The sequence below is a fragment of the Lindgomyces ingoldianus genome, assembly GCF_010093535.1.
Source record: "Lindgomyces ingoldianus strain ATCC 200398 unplaced genomic scaffold BDR25scaffold_5, whole genome shotgun sequence".
NCBI classification, from domain to species: Eukaryota; Fungi; Ascomycota; class Dothideomycetes; order Pleosporales; family Lindgomycetaceae; genus Lindgomyces; species Lindgomyces ingoldianus.
In genome coordinates this window covers 1,974,242-1,997,890 of record NW_022985166.1, presented here as the reverse complement: position 1 = coordinate 1,997,890, position 23,649 = coordinate 1,974,242, and the positions used below count along the sequence as shown (strand labels likewise).

General features: G+C 49.6%; 9 protein-coding genes across 9 annotated transcripts; 5 read left to right on the top strand and 4 right to left on the bottom strand.

The window, feature by feature from the left end:
* Positions 1-1,731: 1,731 nt before the first annotated feature.
* Positions 1,732-3,383, top strand: BDR25DRAFT_331930 (uncharacterized protein; the record flags this gene model as incomplete). The annotated part of the gene is made up of 3 exons (XM_033692692.1): positions 1,732-1,816; positions 1,946-3,061; positions 3,116-3,383. Exons 1-3 carry the CDS (start codon positions 1,785-1,787, stop codon positions 3,381-3,383), a joined length of 1,416 nt encoding a protein of 471 aa, XP_033552420.1. The 5' UTR covers positions 1,732-1,784.
* Positions 3,384-3,599: 216 nt separating this feature from the next.
* On the bottom strand, positions 3,600-4,463 carry BDR25DRAFT_350944 (uncharacterized protein; the record flags this gene model as incomplete). Its single annotated transcript, XM_033694783.1, has 5 exons — positions 3,600-3,693; positions 3,750-4,133; positions 4,180-4,263; positions 4,302-4,372; positions 4,404-4,463. The coding sequence occupies 5 exons, from the start codon at positions 4,461-4,463 to the stop codon at positions 3,600-3,602; spliced, it is 693 nt and encodes a 230-aa protein (XP_033552419.1).
* Positions 4,464-5,798: 1,335 nt separating this feature from the next.
* BDR25DRAFT_382647 (uncharacterized protein) lies at positions 5,799-7,196 on the top strand (the record flags this gene model as incomplete). Its single annotated transcript, XM_033697786.1, has 4 exons — positions 5,799-5,807; positions 5,981-6,016; positions 6,175-6,358; positions 6,463-7,196. The coding sequence occupies 4 exons, from the start codon at positions 5,799-5,801 to the stop codon at positions 7,194-7,196; spliced, it is 963 nt and encodes a 320-aa protein (XP_033552418.1).
* Positions 7,197-8,424: 1,228 nt separating this feature from the next.
* On the top strand, positions 8,425-9,720 carry BDR25DRAFT_254606 (uncharacterized protein; the record flags this gene model as incomplete). Its single annotated transcript, XM_033686307.1, has 4 exons — positions 8,425-8,711; positions 8,779-9,093; positions 9,139-9,553; positions 9,611-9,720. Coding segments are annotated over exons 1-4 (1,077 nt in total), but the record flags the coding sequence as incomplete, so codon positions are not given.
* A 651-nt stretch (positions 9,721-10,371) lies between these two features.
* On the bottom strand, positions 10,372-12,422 carry BDR25DRAFT_279715 (uncharacterized protein; the record flags this gene model as incomplete). Its single annotated transcript, XM_033687769.1, has 3 exons — positions 11,722-12,422; positions 11,535-11,656; positions 10,372-11,474 (listed from the first exon to the last, which is right to left on the bottom strand). The coding sequence occupies exons 1-3, from the start codon at positions 12,339-12,341 to the stop codon at positions 10,372-10,374; spliced, it is 1,845 nt and encodes a 614-aa protein (XP_033552416.1). The 5' UTR covers positions 12,342-12,422.
* Positions 12,423-15,197: 2,775 nt separating this feature from the next.
* On the bottom strand, positions 15,198-16,090 carry BDR25DRAFT_310923 (uncharacterized protein; the record flags this gene model as incomplete). The annotated part of the gene is made up of 5 exons (XM_033691193.1): positions 15,198-15,266; positions 15,328-15,450; positions 15,521-15,667; positions 15,736-15,858; positions 15,998-16,090. The coding sequence occupies 5 exons, from the start codon at positions 16,088-16,090 to the stop codon at positions 15,198-15,200; spliced, it is 555 nt and encodes a 184-aa protein (XP_033552415.1).
* A 1,974-nt stretch (positions 16,091-18,064) lies between these two features.
* On the bottom strand, positions 18,065-19,050 carry BDR25DRAFT_391618 (uncharacterized protein; the record flags this gene model as incomplete). Its single annotated transcript, XM_033698161.1, has 6 exons — positions 18,823-19,050; positions 18,726-18,781; positions 18,531-18,660; positions 18,487-18,496; positions 18,256-18,362; positions 18,065-18,221 (listed from the first exon to the last, which is right to left on the bottom strand). The coding sequence occupies exons 1-6, from the start codon at positions 18,867-18,869 to the stop codon at positions 18,065-18,067; spliced, it is 507 nt and encodes a 168-aa protein (XP_033552414.1). The 5' UTR covers positions 18,870-19,050.
* Positions 19,051-19,171: 121 nt separating this feature from the next.
* On the top strand, positions 19,172-21,318 carry BDR25DRAFT_340277 (MFS general substrate transporter). Its single transcript, XM_033693488.1, has 6 exons — positions 19,172-19,547; positions 19,604-19,987; positions 20,036-20,285; positions 20,351-20,746; positions 20,827-20,947; positions 21,065-21,318. Exons 1-6 carry the CDS (start codon positions 19,258-19,260, stop codon positions 21,199-21,201), a joined length of 1,578 nt encoding a protein of 525 aa, XP_033552413.1. The 5' UTR covers positions 19,172-19,257; the 3' UTR covers positions 21,202-21,318.
* Positions 21,319-21,528: 210 nt separating this feature from the next.
* BDR25DRAFT_350936 (uncharacterized protein) lies at positions 21,529-22,491 on the top strand (the record flags this gene model as incomplete). Its single annotated transcript, XM_033694781.1, has 6 exons — positions 21,529-21,657; positions 21,687-21,798; positions 21,827-21,867; positions 21,893-22,151; positions 22,209-22,260; positions 22,293-22,491. 6 exons carry the CDS (start codon positions 21,529-21,531, stop codon positions 22,489-22,491), a joined length of 792 nt encoding a protein of 263 aa, XP_033552412.1.
* Between the last annotated feature and the right edge of the window lie 1,158 nt (positions 22,492-23,649).

The window sequence follows — 23,649 nt, the reverse complement described above, 5'->3', positions numbered from 1 at the left end:
CACTCTCCGCAAGCCAAGATTCCCTGAGACTTCAACCATCTTTTACGACTCCAATACCCTTGCTCTTTGCCCAAGAAGGTGATAAGATCCTGGACGGAATCCTGAACTGGGCCACACCCCACACATCTCGGCCTCGTCATCCAAGAACTCGTCGACTCAGCAAAGCCCAGAGACCAGGTCGTCGGACCGACGCATCCCAACTCACATCCGACGTTTCCTTGGTGAACCTGCAGGATCTGGTGTGTTTGGCATATTTTCCCGAGTCCTTGTTCGCCCAGTGCGTGGCTCAAGTTCCGGATACCTGTTCAGCATACTTCACCCACTCGACATACATGACAGTGTACCACAGTATCGAGCTTGGCGGCAACCCCGTGAGTTCACGAATTATTACAGAAGCTCCGTAAGCCTCCTTTCTGGTAATGGCTCGGAAGTACGTCGTTCAAAGGCAGGTTTTAGATGCCAAGCGTTTCTCTTGCCTCTTTCTATAACACCTTCGGTGGCCTTCCAGGCAACAGAACCAACCTGTCTATATTTTCGATCTTCCGTAGACAAAGCCAGCGTCTTAGTTGAAGCGCCTCCAATTAGAGATGCCGGACCATCCATTGAACGTAAGCCGGACGGTTGTTTTGAAAGCCGTTGCACAGAGGGATACACTAAGGCGTTGTCTGAAAGGTCTGAGTTTCCCTTTCCCCCTTTCCCATCCTGAGGCTCCTGTGCAAGGATGCCAGCCGTTCTATCTTCGAAGCGGCCCGATGCATCATACCGTACAGGACGTGTTTAAAAGAATGGTTAAATGCTGATCTTCTTCCTGGCTGACAACCCTTTTTTTCGATGAAAGAAACCTCCTGGAGCGTCGAAATCCCGGCCTCAAGCTCATATTGAACTCGTATTTTCCAGGAGAATTCACACGTCGCTTGCCTGTGGTATCGATAGAGCCTGGAAAATGTATCCGTGCTTCGAGATTCTCGAGCACCTGCGCGGGCCTTCAGGATGTCGAAGGACGACAAAGACTGCTTGTCGACAAGCATAATCTAAGCTTGATTAGGATCGCTCTTCCTCTATGTGTTCGTCGCGTTGGCTGTTCTTTGTGTATCGTGCCACATAGTACGGATCCGTAGACATCTTGCGGTTCATTACGGAGTACAGATCCGTACGTTCAGATCTTTGAGTTTGTCAATCACCATCTCTCCCTCCACACACAGAAGCAGTGTTGTTTATTTTCAGCATCAAAGTCGGCGCTTGCCACCCAATCAAGAAGGCGAGGCTCTCGCCTCGTGTTTCGTATCTCGTATTTTCTGAGCGCCACATTTCTTCGGTCGATCCACCAAAAACCTTAACCCCAGAGTCTTTACACTCATTCTTTTCGCAACGCGACAACCACAGCGCCTGCGCTTTCCGTTCGACTATGTCTCTTTACTACTTGAATAAGATGGGACCCCTTTTCTCAATATATTCATATCTACTGCCTAATAGCTCCAAGTGGGAGTGAGATATTGGTGATCCTTCAAATCCCTGACCCATGTCGACCCAAGCCTGAATACGGGTCCAGCCTCGTCCTGGACCGCAAACACGAGCAAAGTAGATTAAAAACCACCAGGCGATTGGCTCGCGATCCCTTCTTGAACCGCACAACGTCACGTTTTCTTGCTTGGCGCCATGGAAAGAAAAGAGTGTTTCACCGGTTGAGGGATGACTCCCGCGTTCTTAAAATGATTGATCCCGCCGCATGATGAGGGCTAGCAGCCCTGCGCAACGGACACCTCTTGGACGCGGATTTCTCGACAATGGCATACAAGTTTGCGCAAACGATCGTCTGGTTGGCTGCCGCACTCAACATCGCCATCGCGAATGCCGCATTCTGGACTGCGACCGAGAATCTCGAGCTCTCACTGACTGTTTCAACCTACACATTCGGCACCACCCTGGACTCATACACGTATACCAGGACGCGCACGATCAAATCCGGCGTGACTCCAACTGTCACCGCGATATCAACTACAACTTACGCGCGCACCTACTATGACCTCCAAGTTGTCTCCGTCTTCTACCCACCCAATGCGGTCGGAGATTCCGATCTCCAACCCACGACCACAACTGGCCAAACAACAGATGTTTTCTTCTACATGCCGGTGGTGTACACGGCACCGACGACATGCTCATCCTCGTTCGAGTTCACTACCACAGAGTTAGTGTTCATTCCATCCGAAGTCACGGATCAGGTCACAGCCACGAGCAAAAAGACTGCAACAACGACCGGGTACGGAGGTGGAGTTACCGAGACCTGGTATCTGTCTCAGAGTGCTGTTCCGTTTACAACAAGCACGGAATATTACTACACAGCATATGTTTCGCGCTGCTCTAAACCCTACCAGTACACCTACAACAGCTACTATCCCAGCTCCACGGCGCGTTCTGGAGGCGGTAACGGCGGATACTCTTATACATACTGCTATGGATATGGCGGGTGCACAAGTCTCAAAGTCTGGGTTATCATTATCGCAACTCTGCTCCCTTCGCTATTCGTCCTTGGGTTTATCGAGAGTTATTTCTGGTTCCGGAGGCTAATGACAGGTCAAGGATGTTTGCGATTCGGCACAATATCTTGGATTTGCATCTCGCTATGGGTTGCATGCTTCACGCGCTCGCAATCGGCTCGTAGTAAAGAAGATCAGAAGATGCTGCGAGAGCAATGGAAGAATATGGGAGGCTGGACACGGTTCAAGCTGTGGTGGAAATGGGGATTCCGACACTCGTATCCAGTGTCTCTTCTGGGTCAATATTCTAGGAATACGGTGGGGTATCTGCCAGCGCAGACCGGCCAGAATGGAGGAATCCCGCCACCCAATGGCGGGGTGCCTCCAAATGGTGGGATGCCTCCAATGACTGGTATGCCGCAGGGATATGTCCAGCAGCCATACATGCAGCAACCGTATTCTATGCAAGGCGTTCCGCAACCTTATCCACCACCAGGGATGATGCCATACCAACAACAGCCTTACCAGAATCCTTTAATGCCCGGCCAGCAACCGTATCCAAGCCCTAGCCCTGTATCACAGCAATCGTACTCGGGCGTCCCCATGCCCCCGCCGACATATGGGCAAGAAAATCAGCCAAGGGCGGAGGCCGAGGGCAAACCAGCTCCCACTGTTAGCGAAGTAGCGAGCACGCCACAGGCAGCGCTAGGAGAGGTCAGCGAGGTAGCAAGCACACCACGAGCAGCGCCAGCGGAAGTCAGCGAGGTAGCGAGCACGCCCCAAGCACCAGTCAGTGAGGTAGAAAGCACACCGAGAGGAGCGGTTAGTGAAGTGGGAAGCCCGGCACCGACCCAACCCAGTGAGGTGGAGAGCAAGCCCCCAGGTGGCCACCCAAATCCTGGAACTTAGTTTCCTTCTAGATCTTCTTTCCTGGGTACTGGGAATCTGTGTGGTGAGGCTATCATTTTTGTTTTCTATGGCTTTGTTTTCGTCTATACCCGATTGTGCACATTTTCTACTGCACTACATTTTTGTAATTCGTAATGGCGGTATGATAGTAGGATATCATGAACCAATGGGGCTTTAGAGAGGCCTAGTGACTCCCCTAAGAGATCAGTGTTTCAATTAACGGCTGTTTTCCCAACAGGCCATTCTTGAATTCCACAGATAAAACGTCTTGCCGTGAGTCCCCTTTAATTGCACATGACCCTTCTCATCACTGGCCATTCAATGGACAACACAACTTCCCCATAACTCTTCTTTCCCCTATAACACTCAATAAGTCTACCCTCATCTACAACCCAACCGACTTTCAACAATCTGCGACCCCCTAGGCTCTTGTTCAAGAACCAAAAACTTTTCAAGACCGTTTCGAGAAACCGTTTCCTTAATTGTCTGCTCATCACGCTCAAACCATCCAAACCCTCCAAATGGGCCAACAACCGAGCTGTCTTTTCCTTCCCTTCGGCTCCTGTTGGGTTCTGAATAAGCGGTTTCCTGACTTCAACTGCACTACGACTTGCAATGGAACAGCTATGCCATTGCCCCATTACGGTTATACTATCCAAAGGTGGGAGAAATATATGTTGTGTGGGTGGTGACGCGTTGAGATTGTGAGTTATGTTAATTGTTTCCGCACTTGACATGGTCACCGCCGTGCTCGTCCAAGACGCCCGCTCAACCCCAGCATCCCTAACATTCTAACCCTCCACCACCCAGAAACGAATCTATAGCCGTGAGGGCCGTGTCCTCCATATATTCCGTATCTTCCATATCCCCAAACTCCCCTCTCATTTACATCTACACCGGTTCTTCAATCGCCGACACATACTCCACCTCCACTCCCCCCAGCACTCCTCTCCCACCCCCTCTTGCCACACAAGCCTACCAAACACGTACTGTGGCCGGGTGGAGCGTTGCCGCCGCCACTACATCTCCTGCACCATCCGTGTACCAAAAGCACACCACCGTGATAACAATCGCTTTCATCTTGCTCCTTGCTGTTTCTTCTAGAGGCCTTTATGTTAGCTACCATCTTTTTCAAGCGCGGCGGAGGCGTCGTAGGGAAGGATTTGAGGTGGAGGATGGGGTGTATAGGAAAAGGATGCGAGGAAGAGTGGAGAGGGAAGAAAGTGGGTATGGAGGTGGAAATATCATTCGAAGTAGGATTGGGAGGTTTGAGGGTGGTGGACTTTCATGAGCTTCTAGTATTGCGGAAGGAAGAAGGTTTGGGGAAGGTAGACAGTTTCGTTAAGCAAGCAAGTAAGTAGACAGGTTTCTTGCGGTGCATGTATACATGTACTTACTACATATGCATTGGTTTGGGAGTGTAGGTAGCACTGAGCCCTGGCCCTGCGATTTCTCGTGCCTGCCCAGGTTTGTTGATTTTTGCAACTTGCTAATCCTAGCAGCGGATGGTTAGGTATCGAGATTCACTACGTCTATCATTTTCACAATCGGTCTTGCAAGAACGACTGCGTTCTCGTTCAATAATAGTCGAATACTAAAGAATGGATTGGTTGAAGGCTACACCCAATCCACGCCACTCCACCAACTCCGAACACTTTATAAACTTAAGAAAAAAATACGTGCCAATTTTGGGTCTCTCTGCCAACTCCCCATCCCTCTTATAAAAAAACTTAAAACTATCGTCATCGGTTACAAATTCACATGTCTATCCTTTCCTACCCAGAAGCATTTCATCGTTCGAAGGCGCGAAGTATACATGGGATGGTGCCAATGCTGTTATACAGGAAGAAGGGGATATCCATGAAGGGTGGTATGTTGGTAATGGATGGAATGAAGGTGGCGGAGTGAGATCTTTTCTTGATCTTGGCGAGGCATGTTAAGTAGAAAAGTGGAGAGGGAAGGGTGAACTATGAAAAGGAAGGAAATCCTAGAGATACGCTTTTAGGGAGTAGTTATTAGCTTGTTGTGGGTTTATATTTGTCTCTATCTCTATTTTTGAAGCTGGTGAAGGGTAGAGGGGATGCATGGGGGATATTCACAAGGTTGGATTCCTAGCTCTGAAGGTATTTAAATCCTGTGTGTTTTTAGGAATTATTACTTACTTTAATGTTGGGATTTCAGATTTATCTAGAGATCTACGGCGAAATACAGAAAACTGATAGATCTGACAGATGTCTGAGGATTAGAGCGGCGGTGAACATGCGGCCGCTTCGAAACGATCGATCTGCAGCAAGTAAGCCTATAACTCCATCCCTACACCAAACATATCCCTTGCTCCTCTAAAACCCGCTCCCGCATCTCCCTCCAGCCGTCCTCCGCCACCGTCACTCCAATCCCGACTGCTCCCTTTCCTACATGAATCACGTGAGCTAACAGCCTGCCCGCAATCCAGCTCACCGCAAAATGGCCCCCTGGAGTGAAAATCCATGGCCACCTTCACTTTCACGCGTGGCTCTATGTACACCTTATCTTTCCCGTCTGCAACTTCTCTTCTCCCCTCTACCGATGCATCCACTTTGCATACTCTGCGATTTTAGATCTTGAAGATAGGGATTGAACAGTGTGAGGATGGCGTAAGTACAGCACCAACAATCCAGCACTGAGGGTATGGAGATGGTGGTGAGGCTGATGTGCTCGGTAACTCGTCGTCGCCGCCGACCTCAGGATTATCAGGTCGAGGTTTCTGCGATTTAAGAGCTTTAAGTTAACAGCAGCCAACAGTCCGTCCCAGAAACGCGGCTGTTCCGCCAGATCACCCACACCAGCTGCAATTGTGACGAAGCAGTGCAACCTAGGCGAAAGCGATATCGACAATGCCAGAGCCGGCAAGAAACGGAGAATTACCCTACCTATGAGCCCGACAACCTTGGTTCCACCACCGAATAAGCCGTTTCGGTTTCTCGATCTTCCAGGAGGTATGTTGCAAGACCTTTGAGCTGTTACTGTTGCTATTTTTGTTCTTGCTTTGGGGGTGATGAAGCGGGTTCATGATGTGCGACTCGAGACTGACGCTGAGCAGAAATTCGCAACCGCATCTATCACTACACAACTCTGCACCGTCGCCAAGCCCTCCTGGTCCACCTCCCCCGTCGCGCCACTCTTCGTCGTCGCCAAAAGCCTCGTCCTAGCAGCCGTTCTTGGGTCGGCCTAACCCAAGTCTGCTCCCAAATCCGCCACGAATACCGCCCTATCTACCTCCTTAGCCAAGAAGTCGGACTCGACTTGACCAACACGCAAGAATACCTGGACACATTCTACCACGCCAGTCTTGGTCTCCCCGAAGACCGTGTCGGCAATGTGACGATCGCAGTCGGGGACGTGGTGCAAGAAGCAGAGAAAGTTGAGAAGGGGATTAATATCCGGCCGCTGCTGGATATGTGGGCAAATTCGCACCGCATCGAGGCTGGGTTTGGAAGGTACATGCGGGTGAGCTACGTCCCAGAGGTGGATGGTGAGGCGAAGGATTTGTATCGGTTGTTCGGACGCCAAGTCTTGGAGAATCGGAAGTGCTCGGTTATGAATAGAATGTGGCGGAAGGTGCTGAGGGAGGGACAGTTGGCTGCAGTGAGGATTCATAGAAAGCCGAAGGATGGTACGGACCCATTTTTGCACATCCTGTTCAAGCCGGAGTTCGGCCCAGAGTGGATGAGAGGGGATGGCAGAGGGGTACCGGAGAGCTGGTTAGAGCAGTTTGGGTTCGACCAAATGGAGCACTTTGACGTCAAGGTTGGGGTGCTTCCTGTTGCTAGTTGAGACTGGGGAAGAAGGAGGGAGAGGCTTCCTGCTGCAATTTGGATCTCTGGCCCTGGCATACGAAGACATACAGCATACGATATACCATACGACATACTTTACACGACCCTCCCCATCGCTTTTTCCTCTTTCCAGACTTTCCCTATTCGAAAGTACGCTGTAACGGAATTATTTGGTCTAAAATTTCGACGAACCTCAGGTGCACGCTATCTCGGAGCACCTGTAACAATCGTCACTATGGCTGCCAAATTAAGCGATGGGGTACGGGGATTAGCTGGTTACGGATGGAACACGCTGGGGACTAAGTTTGTTCTGGGGGCGGTTTCTGAGGTAAACATGGATGAGCTCGGTTTCTTCAGTTGCGTTCTCGTGCGCGTTCGGTCTAGACGTGTCGTCAGATGTGTTCTGGATTGGTTGGCAAGTAACCAGGCTGGCGTGTCATGCTTGTCTTGCTTCATCTACATCAATGGTGGCAGATTTTCGACAATTGCTTGGCTAACGGATGTACCATCTCCTCTCACTTAACGTCAAAAATAACCGGTGTGGAGTCTGTTTATTAGTCCTCTTGCTGGAATAGAGGAGAGGTCAACAGGATGCAAATTTCTATCCTGAATGATCTTTTGGTGACGTTCTAGAATTAGGCGATGAGATGTAGTAGCTAGGGTGGATGGAGGACAATTGACAAATGGGCAGCGACGTGTGCAGTTGCAGCACTTTTCACGCGAATAACACGAAATAGGAACGGAAGCACGTGCACTGACGTCATCCCTCGCGACCCCTTCACCCTCCATGCCCCCCAACCCAAACACGACCCTCACATCAGAACTCCGTCTTGATTCCCAATCACAGGCTATCAGCCTTCCGCAGTGCGCTTCAAATCCCTATACCTTGAAACCAAACACCATCTCAGCACGCCATCGGCAACACTAGCTAGTGAAACAAGCACGGTCTGACATGCCGTTCGCACTAATCATTCAATTGGGTCTTGAAGAGTTATCCTCGCACTCGTCCTACAATGCCAAATCACAAACTGCGTACCCATATGACCCCTTTCCCCATAATTGCAATTTCTTTGCCTCCCAATTCCAGCTCTATGGCGGCGATTGACCCCAGTCCTTTCGGTCGGGTGTGAGGTCATCGACTAGGGGGTAGTCATCATTAACCCCAAACGTGCAGCTGCTATTTCAAGACTACTACTCCCCAGAGCCTCCACATCCTCGAATCGTCTCTAATTCATTGACACTCGTTCGTTGAAATCTATCCAACGTGTCTCACGAAATGGCACGCCCGAAAAGCATGCCCGATTTCTCCCACCTCCTACTCGCCGACGCGTCAACGCCGTCGCCACACGTCCCGGAAAAGGAGCGTCCGCGAAAAAAACCCAGTATCTCGCTCGCAGCCGGCTTGATCATGGCAAGCGAGAGCCCGCGGTCAGTGCCGAATACGCCGCAGCAGACACAAGGGAAGAATGACGCTACCTGCAGCGACAATTTGTTCTATGCTTATGCCCAGAAGGTGTGTGCATATACGCGTTTGCAAAGGAATGAGTGAACGAGGCTGAATGAATGGAATCAAACTATAGTCCGATTACGCGCAATCTCCACCATTCATCCTTACCTTCTCCTCTGCCTCCATTGCATCCCAATGGTGGGATCTCGTAAAACAAGAATACCCAGAGTCGACGCGCGAGGGCGCACAACTCTTCGTCCTGAAAGGCGACGACATGCAAGAGCAAATCCAGGATAACCCCAAATTCTACAATCTCCGAAATAAATGGTTCTACACGCCCTCCGACGGCACAATGGGGGTTATCCCATTGCAGGACTATCGTGGAAATCCTGTCAGCACTACTACGAGCCCCGCCCCACAGAAAAAGCCCTCGATATCCATCAACGGAGTAGAAGAGCACCAGCAGGAGCAGCATCAGTGCCAGCACCAGCAGCAGGGGTCCCCGGGTTTTGACCTCTCCAAGCTTTCAGACACCCTCGAGAAAATGACCGCAATGATATCATCTAACTCCTCCCAAATCAAAGCTCTCAGTGTCGCACAATCTGAGGGCCTCCAACGCATGCAGGAAATCAACGAATCAAACTCTACCCAGATAAAAGCGTTAGCCGACGGCCAGTTCAAGCTGCAGGCGCTGACGGATCAGAATGCGTCGCATTACATTGCACTGTCGAACTCCTCGTTCCAAAACCAGGAGCAGGTGAAAGACGTCTTGCAGACGAATGCGCAGCAGATTCAAGCGCTGGCGGAGGGTCAGGGTAAACTTGCGGATACGTGTAATGCGATGATGAAGACGATTGAGGATTTGGGCGGGACGGTTGGGAAGGTGGGAGAGACTGTCAGTCAGCTTGGTAATCTTGGTGAAGTAGGTGGCGGGCATGGTAGTAACGGGCGTAGTATTAGTGGAGCTGTATCGGATACATCGAGTTCGGCAGCATTTAGTTCGTCTGGAAACCGGATTTCTCCACCGCCAAGGAAACTGAATAGAAGGATTAAGGGCGTCTGGTATGAGTATGATGCGAGTCCTGTGAGTTCTCCGCGCACGAGCGTGGTGTTAGATACACCACCGAAGTCACCGCCTATGACGAGGACATGATTGGCTATGTGTGGCTTTGTGTATGTACTTTTAGAGTCGGACTTGTATTGAAGGCGTAGGGCTTACTGTATTTGTTTTTGGAGGCTTTTCTTTAGTTGGGATTATGTAAAATATCGGCCACTGTGTATGTCGATAATGTATGTCGATAATGTATGATCCATATTTTCTTATCAAGTCTCCTTCGAGTACTATTTAATTTGCTTCATTTAGCTAACTTTAGATACAACTTCCTCAGTCGCATTGGGTGATTTGTAGAATACTTTCTCTCCGTGGAGCCTAAGAGCAGACTCGTGATCCCATTGCGAAATCTTGTGCCTAGGGCGCTGGAGTAGTACTGCGAACCCCCCAAAATTGCAGAATAACTATGTAATTTCATCGGTCGAATGAAGTCCTGGAGATATCTCTTGATACTGAACTTTTTTCCCCGCCATACTTACATTGCCACTTTAAATTTGGTGCCGAGCAAGTCAGCGATTCATAAACCCATAAATCATACCCGCCCTTTCCCTATCCCAAAAATGCAAATGCTAATGCTAAAGAAGGATAACCACCCTCCATTTCCCTTCCACCTTCTCATTTCTCCTCCATCACCTCCCTCGCTACCTCCTCATCCCCCCTCCTCACCCTCTCCTTCCCCTTAGTCTCAGGCATCTTCTTGCTCAAAACCTCCCTCTTAATCCCCCAACTAACTGCCAACCCGACGGCACTCACAACAGTATAAACCACCCAAGTCCCCCTTAGCGCCATCGTCATCCCTTGTCTCACAACCTCCCTCTGTACCCCCGGCAACTTCGCAACAGCCACCGCCTCTGAAATGGCGTCCCCACCCGCCAGCCTCTCCGCGAAAGCTCGCGGAATACCTACGTCGAGGAAGGAGGGAAGGTGGGTACGCATCAACGCCTGGAAAACAACTTGTCCGACCACAACGCCTATTGCACCGGAAACCATGCGCACGAAGCCAAATGCGGCCGTGCCGGCTGCGATGTCGGATTCCTGGATGCGGGTTTGGAGGGCGATGAGGGGGGCATGGAAATTGGGACCGAAGCCTATTCCAATAACAACCAAAAACCCCAATATCTTGGCCATATCCCTTGTGCTAGCAAACGAGATTAGCAGGCCAACGCCTACGGTCATGAGCGCGAGGCCCGCACGCAGGACTTCGAGATACCGGCCTGTGCGCTCGATGACGATGCCGGCGGATAGCGAGACGATGGCAAGAGGGATGGCGGCGGCGAGCATCCAGAGCCCAGCTTTTGCTGGGGAAGCTGCGAGCACGATTTGGAAGTAGAGAGGGAGGAAGTAGGCAACGGAGTTAAACACTAGCGCATCACAAGCACACACACCCAGTGCGGCCAAATTACTCGTATCGCGGAAGATTCGAAGGGGCATAATCGGTGCGACTGCAGCCCATGTTTTCTTCTCAGCGAGGTATTGAGTAAAGAAGAAAAGAACGTAGGTTAGGAGGCCAAATATTAGGAGGAGGAGGATGGTGGGGGTGGTCCAGGAGGGGGATTGACCGCCTAGTTGAAGGCCGATGAGGAGGAGGATAGTGGCGGTTGTGATGGCGAAGCTGCCGGGCCAGTCGATGGATAGGAGACCAGAGAGAAGAGGTGCGCGGGGGGAGGGGAGGTGGAGAGTAAAGTAGAGTAGGAGGGTAGATAGGGAGACAATGGGGACTGGGAGGAATTAGTTGGGGGAACCAGTGCAAAGGAGTTCAGTGGGTACGGAGGGCTTACTGTTCACATAAAAGCACCACCGCCAATTCAACTTCTGCGCGAATATACCACCGAGGACAGGCCCAAGAGCTGATGCCACTGCCCACGCCGCGCCAACGATTCCGAGGTAAAAGCCTCGATCCCTGCACTCGTATTAGCATCCAATCTATAACCAAACATCCACCATCTAAAGAAGATCTAAACATACCTCATGCTAAACAAATTCGCAACACAAATATGAACCAAGACAACTACGCCTCCACCACCCAGACCCTGCACCACACGTCCTCCGACCAACATCGGCCCACTAATACTCATAGCACAGATCAGACTTCCTCCTAAAAAAATGCTGTTTGCAATCAGGACAATAGGCTTCCGTCCGAAGATATCGGACAGCTTTCCCCAGAAGGGGACGGATGCCGCATTGGCAAGTAGATATGCGGAGCCGATCCATGCGTAGAGAGAGTCCGATATGTGGAAAGAGAGGGAGATAGTTGGGAGTGCTGTGGGGATGAGGACGGTGTCGAGAGCTACGAGGAAAATTGATAAGGTTAGGGAGATGAATGATAGTAGTGTCGTCGTTGGAAGGCGCGAAGGTTGATCCTCTGTAGACGAAGTGTCTGTCGAATCGGTGGTGGATGGTCGGATTTCTTCTTGGGGTGTCTGAAGTGTATTTGATGTTGACGGTGAGGCAGTGTTTGAAAGGGTGATTGGGGTTGCTGAGGTAGCTAGAGAAGTTGGGCGAGAGCCCGAATCCTGAGATCCATTCTGAGAGGGTGCGGTGAGAGTTTGTATGTCAATTGTAGGTGGGCTAGTAGGTTCGGTCATGACGTCTGCTCGAATTCTCACAATGGTCACTTTGAAGAACGGTTGATCCTTCTCTTCTTAAGCATCAACACCTTAGACTCCTTTTGAATAGGTGGCTCGTGTCTTCTTTATAAAAGGAAACGACTAACTGCGCCGCTCGAAAAGAGCAGGGAGACCTTGCCAAAATGTGGAAGATCGCCACTGTGCCCAAATAAATCTCATATAACAAATCTGACCCGCAGATTGACGCAGAGTGGGCGATGCAAACTCTAATCCATCGAGACAATATCGTGCTGTACTGGGATTCAGATGGCTTGCATAGACGCGCATGGACACTTGTTGTATGAGAGTAGTCGGCCCGGCGAGTTAGAAGTTCAGGCTGCGACGCGATGATTTATGCAACCCAGGTTGTCGGATATGATAGAAGATTCCCTAGGCAAGATTCGAGGAGACCGCGCCTATGGGAATTGCTGTGCGGCAATATATTATGTGGTTTTTATTGCGTGGAGAGATCTCTCGTGCAAGCGATTGGTGATTGCGAATCCGGTCTTCGGAGTATCGCTTCCAAGTCGTGCAATCGAGGCCCTCTCGGCTCTACTCAGACATACACATTCACATCGCCAGTTCCAAAGTAGCGACCCTGTTGTGCAACCATCCTCGAGCCTCAAAGTCTTCGTAGTGGAGTCCTGAGGGTCTCGCCAGCGCATCTTTCCGGCTGTCTCCCGCGACAGGCTGAACCCTTGCCTCGCCTGGGGCGTAAAGCGTAGTCTACTGTAGTGCGGCGCGTATGCGGCTTATTGTTAGATTTAGTAATTAATATGTTGCTGTGCATCGTCGGCGGTAAGGATGGATGGCGATTGGGCGCTACGTAGATTGCGCTAGAGAATGAATCCCTGCCATAGGGCTGTGGAAGGTTGCACAGCGTAGAAGGATGTTTGGAGTTCTTCAATGAGAGCTGAGAATTGGTACAAAATTCGCAGTGGATGAAGTATGGATATTGGCTGTCGAGTTTATTGTGTGCTTAGTTTTTACTGCCGTTCGATAGTATGGAAAGCTCCATCGATGGAGCCAAGGGTGAATGAATACTTCAAACCTACACGTCTGATAAAATCTATAATAACCCACCAAGATCGATTATCATGTTTCGGAAGTGCAGTGTTCCCAAGGGTCCAGAAGGCTTGCTTAATGTCGTCGCCTTCGAGTACCCGAGGCGACGGCTCTTTTTACCAACTTCAATTGTGGCTGCATCACAGCGACAGTTTCCCCACAAGTTTCCCAGCTGGCGGCGACTTGCATTTTCTAGCCTAGCAAAAACCACGAGCGCTTGAAGATAGGGCGTGTTTTATAGGACAGGGAGACATGGAGGAGAGAAGTTTGGGTAGAGATTGAGGAATCTTGATATGTAAAGAGATCTGAATTGAGATGAGACGAGAACTGGAGTATGGAGAAGGGGGGTGGAGGAGAAGGATTCTAGCTCTAGCCTTCGTCGGAGATCCCGCATACAGGTTAGTACTATGTAATCAGCCACCCACTCTATCAACTCCGCGCAGCAAAGGTCTGATTTATTGCCTCACTGAACGTCCTCGATGACCCATTCAGAGATGCAGGGAAAAGCAGTTAGTTGACACATGTAATATCAGCAATCTCTATAACGTGGCAGTATAACGTCAACAAAAAGCAATCAGTCCGAATGGTACTTCCAAACTGGTCGGCAAGATTTTCGTATTCCATCGTACGGGTGCACGGACACGTATCAGGCTGAGACGGGGCGAGGGGAAATGTGCGAACAGGCGACGAACTCGTGGTCAGGTCTTACGTGGTCGCAATGTCTCACATCGTAGCAGTCGATCTTGCTTGTAAAGTCCCTCCATCGCGAAGTTCAGTGGGCCTTGGCTAATGCGGGGCGAGATGGATTGGGGAGAGGTGCGTGCGGGGACTGGTGAAAGTGGTGCAAGAGGAGCAGCCAACGCAAGGTATGGGCCGACCCTAATACCATAGCCAAGTGCTCGGGACATATTAGCGGTGTGTCATTGATAAAGGATCAGATTGAGGCGGATTCTTTAACGGCGATTCCCGAGAAGACATCAAGGGACACATGTTAATGGAAAAATCTTCGTAGGCCTTCGGGAGTTCTGAAACGAGTTATTCGAGCGACACAACTTCGGAATGAACATCCGAGATCGAGCCTAAATTCTTGGGATGGGTATTGACGAAGTAAAATGATGAGCGTGGAAATTTCGCGATGGTGCTGATGGATCTCTGGGAAGGCCACCCAAGCCGATCTGATCGTAATTTCGTTGGTCCGTGCTTATTCTGCAGCTTCAGGTTCAAAGTTGTCTCCACTTTCCTCAACTCATCATCAATACGCCCCGAAAATTTCTGCCCGGCAATTCAACTTCTTTCTAGGCAACCGGGGAGACTCTAGTGCCGTCTTTTCTCTTGCTTGCTCCGGATCATTGCCGAACTTGTTGGTCTACCGTTCTAGACTGCTTCGCTGATGGAAAATGTAATTTCGAGTGCAGGTAGGGATGACGGTACTGATGGTGCTTAGGGTCATGTCTTGCCTACAAGGCAGAGTATTCCTCTTAGTCTTCTCTTAATTTCTCTTAACCTTTCCTAAACACCCTTCTTCTCATTTGTCCGCCTAGTTGCCGATCCCCGAGTCTTCAATTCGTCACGCGATTGGCTACTTCAAAAAAATAATTCTGGCGCGCCACCGACGATTTTTTTATTACATAAAGCATTGCGCAAAGATACAAGCGAGCGACTCTGCTATGCAAGCGAGGAGAAGATCCCTATGTCCCCGATGAAGAAGGGAGCGTCCTCCGTCTCCATCATACCGACCACAACAAACCCCCCTACACTCATACATTACATTTACTCCTCCACCTCCTCAGATTTAGGACAGGCGAGCGAACAGCTAATACACTTCTTCGGACCGGAGCACTATTCGGAACACGTTAAAAGACTGTATACACCCATGTATAAGAGAGCAACAGGAACGTACCCATTTCTGGCCCTTAGGACAGTGAACACCAGCCTGATCGCAAGCTTGATCGGCTCGTGTTACCAGAATCTCTTCTTTAGGGCAGATGAGAGAGCAGCTAATACATTTCTTGGGACCGGCGCACTGACCACAGATATCAGCATCAAAGCCCTGGCTTACTAGAACAGCTGATGGCAATGGTAAGAAGACGTACCCACTTCTGCCCCTTTGGGCAGTGGACTCCAGCTTTGTCACAAGCCTGAGCAGCGTCTTCCGCCCTTGCTACGAGACCAGCGTCTTCGGCCTCGTCAGTGCGAGGGCAGGCAAGAGAGCAGCTGACACATTTCTTTGGGCCGGCACACTAACCACCATTCAATCAGCGAAAGAAGACAAGAATACTAGATACAAAGGAGGAGAAAGGAAGCGTACCCATTTCTGTCCCTTAGGGCAATGGACGCCCGCCTTGCCGCATGCCAGATCATCTCTCGTCACCAGGATATCTGCCTTGGGGCAAATCAGAGAGCAGCTGATGCATTTCTTGGGCCCAGCGCACTGCGAGAGGGGGTCAGTGGGTGTTCTAATGTCATAACAGAGAGTGCCTTAGGATGAATAGAGATGGAAGACGTGCCCATTTCTGACCCTTAGGGCAGTGCACTCCGGCTTTTTCGCAGGCGAGATCGGCCCGAGTCACCAGACTGCCGTCTGGAGCGGCATCAGGCTCTGCATTAGGAGCGGCAATTGAGGCGACCGCGAAGAAGGCGGATACGATGATGAATGCGCGCATGACGTATGATTGGAGAAAGAGGGTTGAAAAGTGCAGTTGCTGAAATGTGGTGAGTTATTCCAAGTGATATCTGCCGTTGTCTGGGGCCTGCCATCAACAGGATTTAGTTGAATATTTATATTTTCTAGCTCGTGATATTGAACTTCTCTTCATAGCTTCGTTGAAACTAAGGCGTTCAGCTTCTCACCACGTATAGTTCGACCGTAAGCCGATGACTTCAAAGTTTAGCCAAGGCGTCCAAGTGTAACATATCCTCCGAAGATTTTCTGTTTCGCATTATCATTTTTTTTGTGGAGCAACGAGGTTTTGGGATGGGCTTACCTGGTCATCTAAATTAATTTCTCGCTTCATGAAGAGAGAACCGGGATATGTTAATAAATAAGGGTTATAACATGCGGAAAGCAAGTACGAAAGAAACTAGTCTGCATTTTGTGTAATATGTATTTGAAATTTAAATCTAGCTTCCGAAACGGGGGCTGTCCTTGTGGTGAAAGTCGTCGTAGATTCGTACGTGCTGCATACCATAGTAGGACACCGTGATGCAGGGGAAAGAAAAACCGGTGGAGTAGGATGAGCTGCGTCTTGATTTGCAATCTCATCAACTCTGGACATGAACTGTTATGAAAAAGGACCAAAAATGGGTTCTGTCGACTCCCGGAAACCAGAGCTTCAGAGGTCGCCTTGTAGTCCATTTGCTCTAACAAGCGTCGAACCAAGACAAGAGGCCGTTCTGCATGTACGCCAGGCGTATATACGCCTCAAAGTCTCATATCTTCCAATGCTTTCCATCGAATCCCCCTCTAGCCGTACCAGTGCGGAAGTCGCGAAAGCCAAAAGTTCATTGGCAGACTCATTCAACTTCAGATTACTGTTGTTCTCTGACATGCGCCGAGCAATGACTTTGGTGCGCCTAGTGATCTGCGGCACAGAGTAGAGATGTAAGATAGTAAACTCGACTCGGCCATCTACCGAGTTCATGAATATTTCCTCTTCATTTTCGAATGAGGTATCCGAGCAGCCTTGCAGATTGCAGAGATTTAGCTCCCTCTACGGTATCGCTTCTGAATTATTCCCTTCGATTAAGATTGCAAGCTCTTTTTCCTCAATCTTTAAGTGCTACCGTTCCCCATAACTAGAAGTCTCTCTGATCCCAAACCATGTGGCGATTACACCCCAGTTCCATATCCCAGTTTGTCCTGCAGGCACGCTCTTTTTGGAAAACACTCCATGGATATGGCAGTCCCAGATATCAGCCCATATCTCTCCCGTTCTCATTGTCACGCGGTAAACCGTAAAGGTTGTGCATGAAATTTGGGCCGGCGGTAAAGGTCCGTTCGGTATTTCGCAAGTCGCATTCAGAGCACTTGATGAAGCTCCATCACATTGACTTCTTCGACATTTGAGCAGATGCCCAAACCTGGATAATCTAATGTACTAACTTTGGAGAGGGTTCCACAAATCCGACATATCTCTTACCGGTCAAGGGCCGCTCCGCGAAGCGGTAAAAGTACTCGGTACAGCTTCTGTACTCTGAAATGACTACCAACGTACCTATTTTTCTGCATAAGCCTTTCCGGGGTGGCAAGAGCTACCGATCTTGCTAGGTTAAATGTTGGAAAGTCTTGCCTTCGAAAAATGTTGTGGACCCCTCGACTCGCATGCTGTAAAATGTCATAGGTAAAGCCTGTCAAAGAATCTAATATATCCCTCCTTGGCGATGCAAAGCGGCTCAGTTCAGCTCTCTGATACTGGAGTTTTATGCATTCCCACCCGGGCCCGCCCCAACCAGCGGTGTAGCATTTCGCGCCGCAGCAGAGTGTTTGCTTGGGCATGGTATCTTCATATATGGGAGCCACCAGGCAGCCAATGCATCTATTCCTCAATGGTGATCCACAGTTTGCACAGGGTCCTGGTGGCATGATCAGTCGTCATTCCGGAAGCCATCCTGTGGGAAGTTAGCGCAGAATCGCGTGGTCAGAGCGGGGATAAGGGAGATGGAGTGGCACAACCAGTAGGAGGACGTTGGAGTTGGAAACGTTTGTCGCTATGCAGCTGTGTAACTCGATATGCATAACAGTCAACATAGGCTAGCGTGGTTTGGCGCGAGCCGTCGATATCGAGCCATATTTTTCTTATATAAAAATCGGACATACTACAACAGGGACCTTCCTTGAATACTATTTAATATCTTTTCCATGGCCAGTGATCTCACTGCGCCATTTGCGAGGTGTTTTGTTTTTAGGCACGTGGCGAGATCTGTCGCATACCACTCCTAGCGCCTCATTCACTGCCTAGGAAGCTTTCTTCTCTGAGCTGAAGCCATTCTCCCTACCTTATCCCTTCTATAATTTGCCCTTTAGGGCCTTTAATTCCGGAATTCCAATAAGTCACGTGACAAAGTTCGAACTTCAGTGAATCAATGGATGCGGGCCCTACTGACCAAGAATCATACCTTCGGCCGAAGCAATCTTTGAATCCAATCTGAGCCAAATTTACCCCTACCTGAATAGTTGCGCTGTGCTCGATGTGCACGGGCTTCCGGTTTGTGTCTTTCATCCCCGTCGACATCACTCATCACGTCATCCCAAATGGAACGCCTTCACGCACCCTTCAATCTTCGCCTTTTAATTTGAACGATTATTCTGCATCGCTGAGTAGCTCCCAAGGCTCGGATGTCGTTCGGTCCATCCCCTTCGCCCTCCACTCGATCGACAAAAGTGATTACTTATCACAGAACATTTTTGCCGAGGGAAGGTACGGTACGAGCAACGGCAGTCATTTCCACGCCCTACACCTGGGGTTAACATGCGTGTGCTTCTCACTGTCAATAATTTAGCGATGAGTGATCCTATGGCGACATCTACACGAAGCTCTAGTCAAGCGTTCGTTTGTCACTTCGGCCGGAAGGTTCAGTATGGGGGCTGAATGATTTAGGAGAGGAGGTGGTGGGAATGAAGGAGGATTCAACCTACAACATTTTGCCAAATGGGTACATAAGTTGCCCTTGCTCATATTCTCTCAATTCTTTTCCACCCTCTTAGCGGCCACATTTTGTTTGTTATTTTCATCCTTTCTACCCTCTAGATACCTCAGCGATATCGGTTACAAAATACTCGATCTCGCACACTTACTAACGAACTAATATCTCTTTCCCATTCCTTGAGGAGATGGTAGACCCCGAGGCCTCCTCCATGAGCGACACCGAGAAGAGACATGCTCTGAAAGAGCTTGAGGAGGCCCCATTACCCTCCCGTGTACGATCCCGCACGGATTCAAGCATTACGCCAAATGACCAAGACGAAGAAAAGAACGATGGTCAGAAGGAAGGAGATGTTGAGCCTCAGCATATCAGTGTTGAAGACTGGAACGGGCCCAATGACCCAGAAAATCCCCACAACTGGCCTCTTTGGCTTCGGATGTATCATTGCGTAACCCCTGGTCTTCTTGGTTTCGCCGTGTATGTCTTCAAGTACCTCTAAAATTATGTTCTCCATAATTATTAACCCTATACAGCACATTTGGAACCTCAGTCTACACCCCGGCTCTTTCAGACATCATGAATGACTTCCACGTCTCCCGGACCGCAGCCATCGTTCCTCTCACAGTTTATACTCTCGGCCTCGCCTTCGGGCCTGTAGTCTCCGCCCCGCTTTCCGAGACGTACGGGCGTAAGATTGTCTACCTTATCTCCTTCGCCGTATTCATGCTCTTCACTCTCGGAGCCGGGTTCTCGCAAAGCTTTGCTGCGCTGATCGTGTGTCGGTTCTTCGCTGGCTTTACCGGAGGACCCGTTCTTGCGGTGGGAGGAGGTACCAACGCGGATGTGTTTCCACCAAGGCAGAGAGCCATTGTCACGTCTGTGTTTCTTATGTCGCCCTTTGCGGGCCCCGCACTGGGGTAAATACAATCTCGTTGACCACCATATTCACAGCTTACATTCTTTAGGCCCTTCATCGGTGGCTTTGCTGCCCAACACAAAGGGTGGCGTTGGACCCAGTGGTGCATGCTCTTCATATCCGTGTTCACCTACATAATCGCCATCCCAATGAAGGAAACATACAAGAAAATCATCTTGAAACGGCGAGCGAAGGAACTCGGAATGAACCCTCTGGACCGCACTGTCACGGGTGCTTCAGCCGTTAAGTCAGCGTTCATCCAAAACTTCCTTCGACCACTGCATATGCTAGTCACTGAAGTATGTGAACCTCACTCCTGTAAAGGATAATGAAAAACTTTATACTAATATCTGCTGTCAAATAGCCGATCGTGTTTTTCTTATCGCTATACACGGCCTTCGCCTTCGGTGTCCTGTTTATCTTCTTTGCCGCTTTCCCCTACACCTTCCAACGACCGCCCTATAACTTCACTATTTCCCAAACCGGTCTAACATTCCTGGCAATTGGTCTCGGAGTTCTCATAGCTGGTATCACGGGTATCTTTGTTGACCGCAAACTATATCAACACCAATTCAGACAAGCACTCGAAAGAGGAGAGTCGCACGCACTGCCAGAGCATAGGCTTTATAGCTCCATGATTGGTAGCTTCGGGCTCCCTATTGGGCTTTTTTGGTTTGCGTGGTCCGCGGATAGGGGGTGTCACTGGGCAGTGCCGGTTGTGGCAGCTATCCCGTTTGCGTGGGGGAATTTGTGTATTTTCGTAAGTGGCCTTTTCTTCTTGGTGGCTATTGGTGTCACCCAAATGACGATAAATTGATGCTGATACCGTTTCCCGTCTAGATATCCTCAGCTCTATATATCGTCGACGTTTATGGCCCTCAGAACGGTGCATCCGCGGTTGCTGCAAATGGTATCTTCAGATACACTCTGGGTGCTGTCTTTCCTCTCTTTACGATACAAAGTAAGTTAACCCTTGTCCTCCTGTTCCTACAACCCCCCCACCCCCCGTCACTTTAAATCGAAACCCTCGTTCAACCGCTCCATTGAACCCTAGAATAACCTATCTAACGCACAATAGTGTACTCCGGTCTCGGAATTGGCTGGGCCACCTCGCTCCTCGGCTTCATCTCCGTCCTCATGCTTCCAATTCCCTGGGTATTCTACGAATGGGGCCCTGCGATTCGCAAGAGAAGTCGGTATCCCGTGATGATGTGAAAGAGTATCAAGTCCAGTCGACGAGCTCGAGAGAATTTAGGGGCTGATGTTAGGTAATAGATCTTGAATTTGAGTGTGGTAATATTTTGCGAAAGAAATCGTTTGGCTTAGAAAGAGGGGATGAAATGGAATAGAGAAAGCTAGGATCGGAGTCTGTATGTTAAATGCATGGGAATGTATGCTTGCACTTAAATTTAAAATGTTGTATTTCAGATGCTGAATATGAATCAGGATTTTCTTAGAACCTGCTACTACATTATGTGTCCACCTTAAGCTTCATACTTTCGATGCGTTTGTTTTTAAAGATCGTTATTCTGTGCTTGCACAATGCCTCATTGCCTCCGGGCGTTCACCCCTACGAACACAAGTAGCACAGCAGAAAAGCCTATTCTCATTACAACAATGGATAGCGACAATTTCGTAAACGCCGCAATCGTTACACTGAAGAATTTCTGGGTTTTCTAGACACCAATCAGCGATGCAAGCATTCCAATTCCAACCAATCCCCTCCGCACGTCCCACTAACATCCTTAATTCCAGTTATCAAGCCGTGGTCCCTCAACCCACTCCCCCCTTGGCGATTGCGACCTCGATACAGTATCTAACGAGACCCCTGCGTCACTAGTCAAGACAGCACCAATATTGCACACGCTTGGAGGCACTGCCGTTATTTGACTCTCTCTCGCCCTAGTTCTCAAAAGGTAGGCCATCCGCTCTTCCTTCCGAAGCAGAGAACGCAAGACTCGTCGCCGAAAGGTTTGGTAATTTGCGCATAACTACCATAAATCGGAGTTTCAGCATCCAGGATCTTGAAGCTGGACACTACTCAACCCGCAATATATCGCGAATGCTTCGCAGATCAAAAGGCTCAGATCACTCACCGTCAACGCAAAAATGTTGTCTTGTAGATTACCAACATGGGAAACCAGCTACACTCTCACTCCCTCTATGTCGCAGGCCCTGTAGGCCGAGGCCCATGCAAGGAATCTAGTTCTCCATCTTCGGAGTAAGCCCTTTCAAAATCGGCGACGTGATCGAAGAATGGTTTAACCACAAGCTGTCTGTCTGTAAGCTCTTCCGCCAAGGCCCAGACTCTTTTTTCCGTTCGCGTTCGAGCGCTTCCTATTCTCGCACCAGGACATTTCGGCTCCGAACATTACTGTAACTTCGCTGGGCCAAGCGGAGCCCACGATGCCTGCGTGGTGGCCTAAAGAGCCGACGCTGGAGGCGAATATGCACACACATTTTCTCCCAGCCTCGGTCAGATTCCAGGCCGCTTGCGGGCATTAATAGTGGGACTAGTGAAAGAGGAACATAGGGATGGATCTTACCATTGATTCGGCTGAAGTTGTTTCAAGTTATGACGAAGAGCCTTCGCTCTTCGCTCAGGGTCATATATTTAGAGGTTTTGTTTCTACAAGTAACAACGAAAAAAAGCCTCTAAGCTAAGAATCTTACACGCACCTGTAACAACATCCTCCCGCGTAGAACTCTCCCTTCGTGCCCACATAGCCTTGGATGCAAAAACTCCTGGCCTGGCTTTCTAGATCCCTAGTACAACCGCATCCGCATTCCCGCCCCTGGTTTCTGCTCACTCCCGCGGTTTCCTATTAACTTGACTAGGTAGAACCGCGCTTCTTGTAACGAATTGTATCTGTCCTCGTGTTTCCCTATCTCGGTAAGGCCTGTGGTGTTGGGCGCGGCGGAGGATACTACGGTATCGGCAGTGTTGGAGGTTAGGAACAGGATACTCCTACCTATCTAAAAATCGCGGGTTGGAGACATTAATTTGTTTCTGTTTCTCTACCGTGTGATGTTGGCCGCGGAGGCGGATTATACGGGATCGGGTAAGTTGGGGGATTGAGGAGGGGATACAGCTGCTGCGCTCATGAGCACGAGGAGATGAAGTGGTGCTAGTGCATGTACTATTGTTGGCGCAAGAGGGGGGATTAGTGTAAGCGTTAGGGCGAGCGCTGCGTGGAGGACAGGGCATTTTAGATGTTGATTTCTCTGAACTGAGAGTACTGCTCTGGTGAGGGCCCGGAGAGTATTGGATTGTGGGCTGTGAGATGTATGTGTATATGTCTTGGATTTTTTCTGGGTACACGAGAAATAGTAACGTGTGTGTTCGTGAGCTGTGAGGCTGGGGTGGAGTTGAAAGGGATACAGAGAAGGATTATGTGAGAGTGCAAGCACTTGCTAAGACATTTATGCTAAGAAGGTGGAATGCTGTCGTAGAATGTAGTACTAGTAATGCCAGCTATATAAAAACGCTAAGCGGTATGATGGACAGAGCATCACTCTGTCCTAGTGTCAATAACGTCGTAACATCCAGATGTTAGCGAGTAACTGAATATGGACGGAAGCCCGTATAGACTTACCACCACTTAGCGATTTCAAAAGCCTTGTTGGGTGGAATGGATCTGTCATCTTGTGACATGACAACGT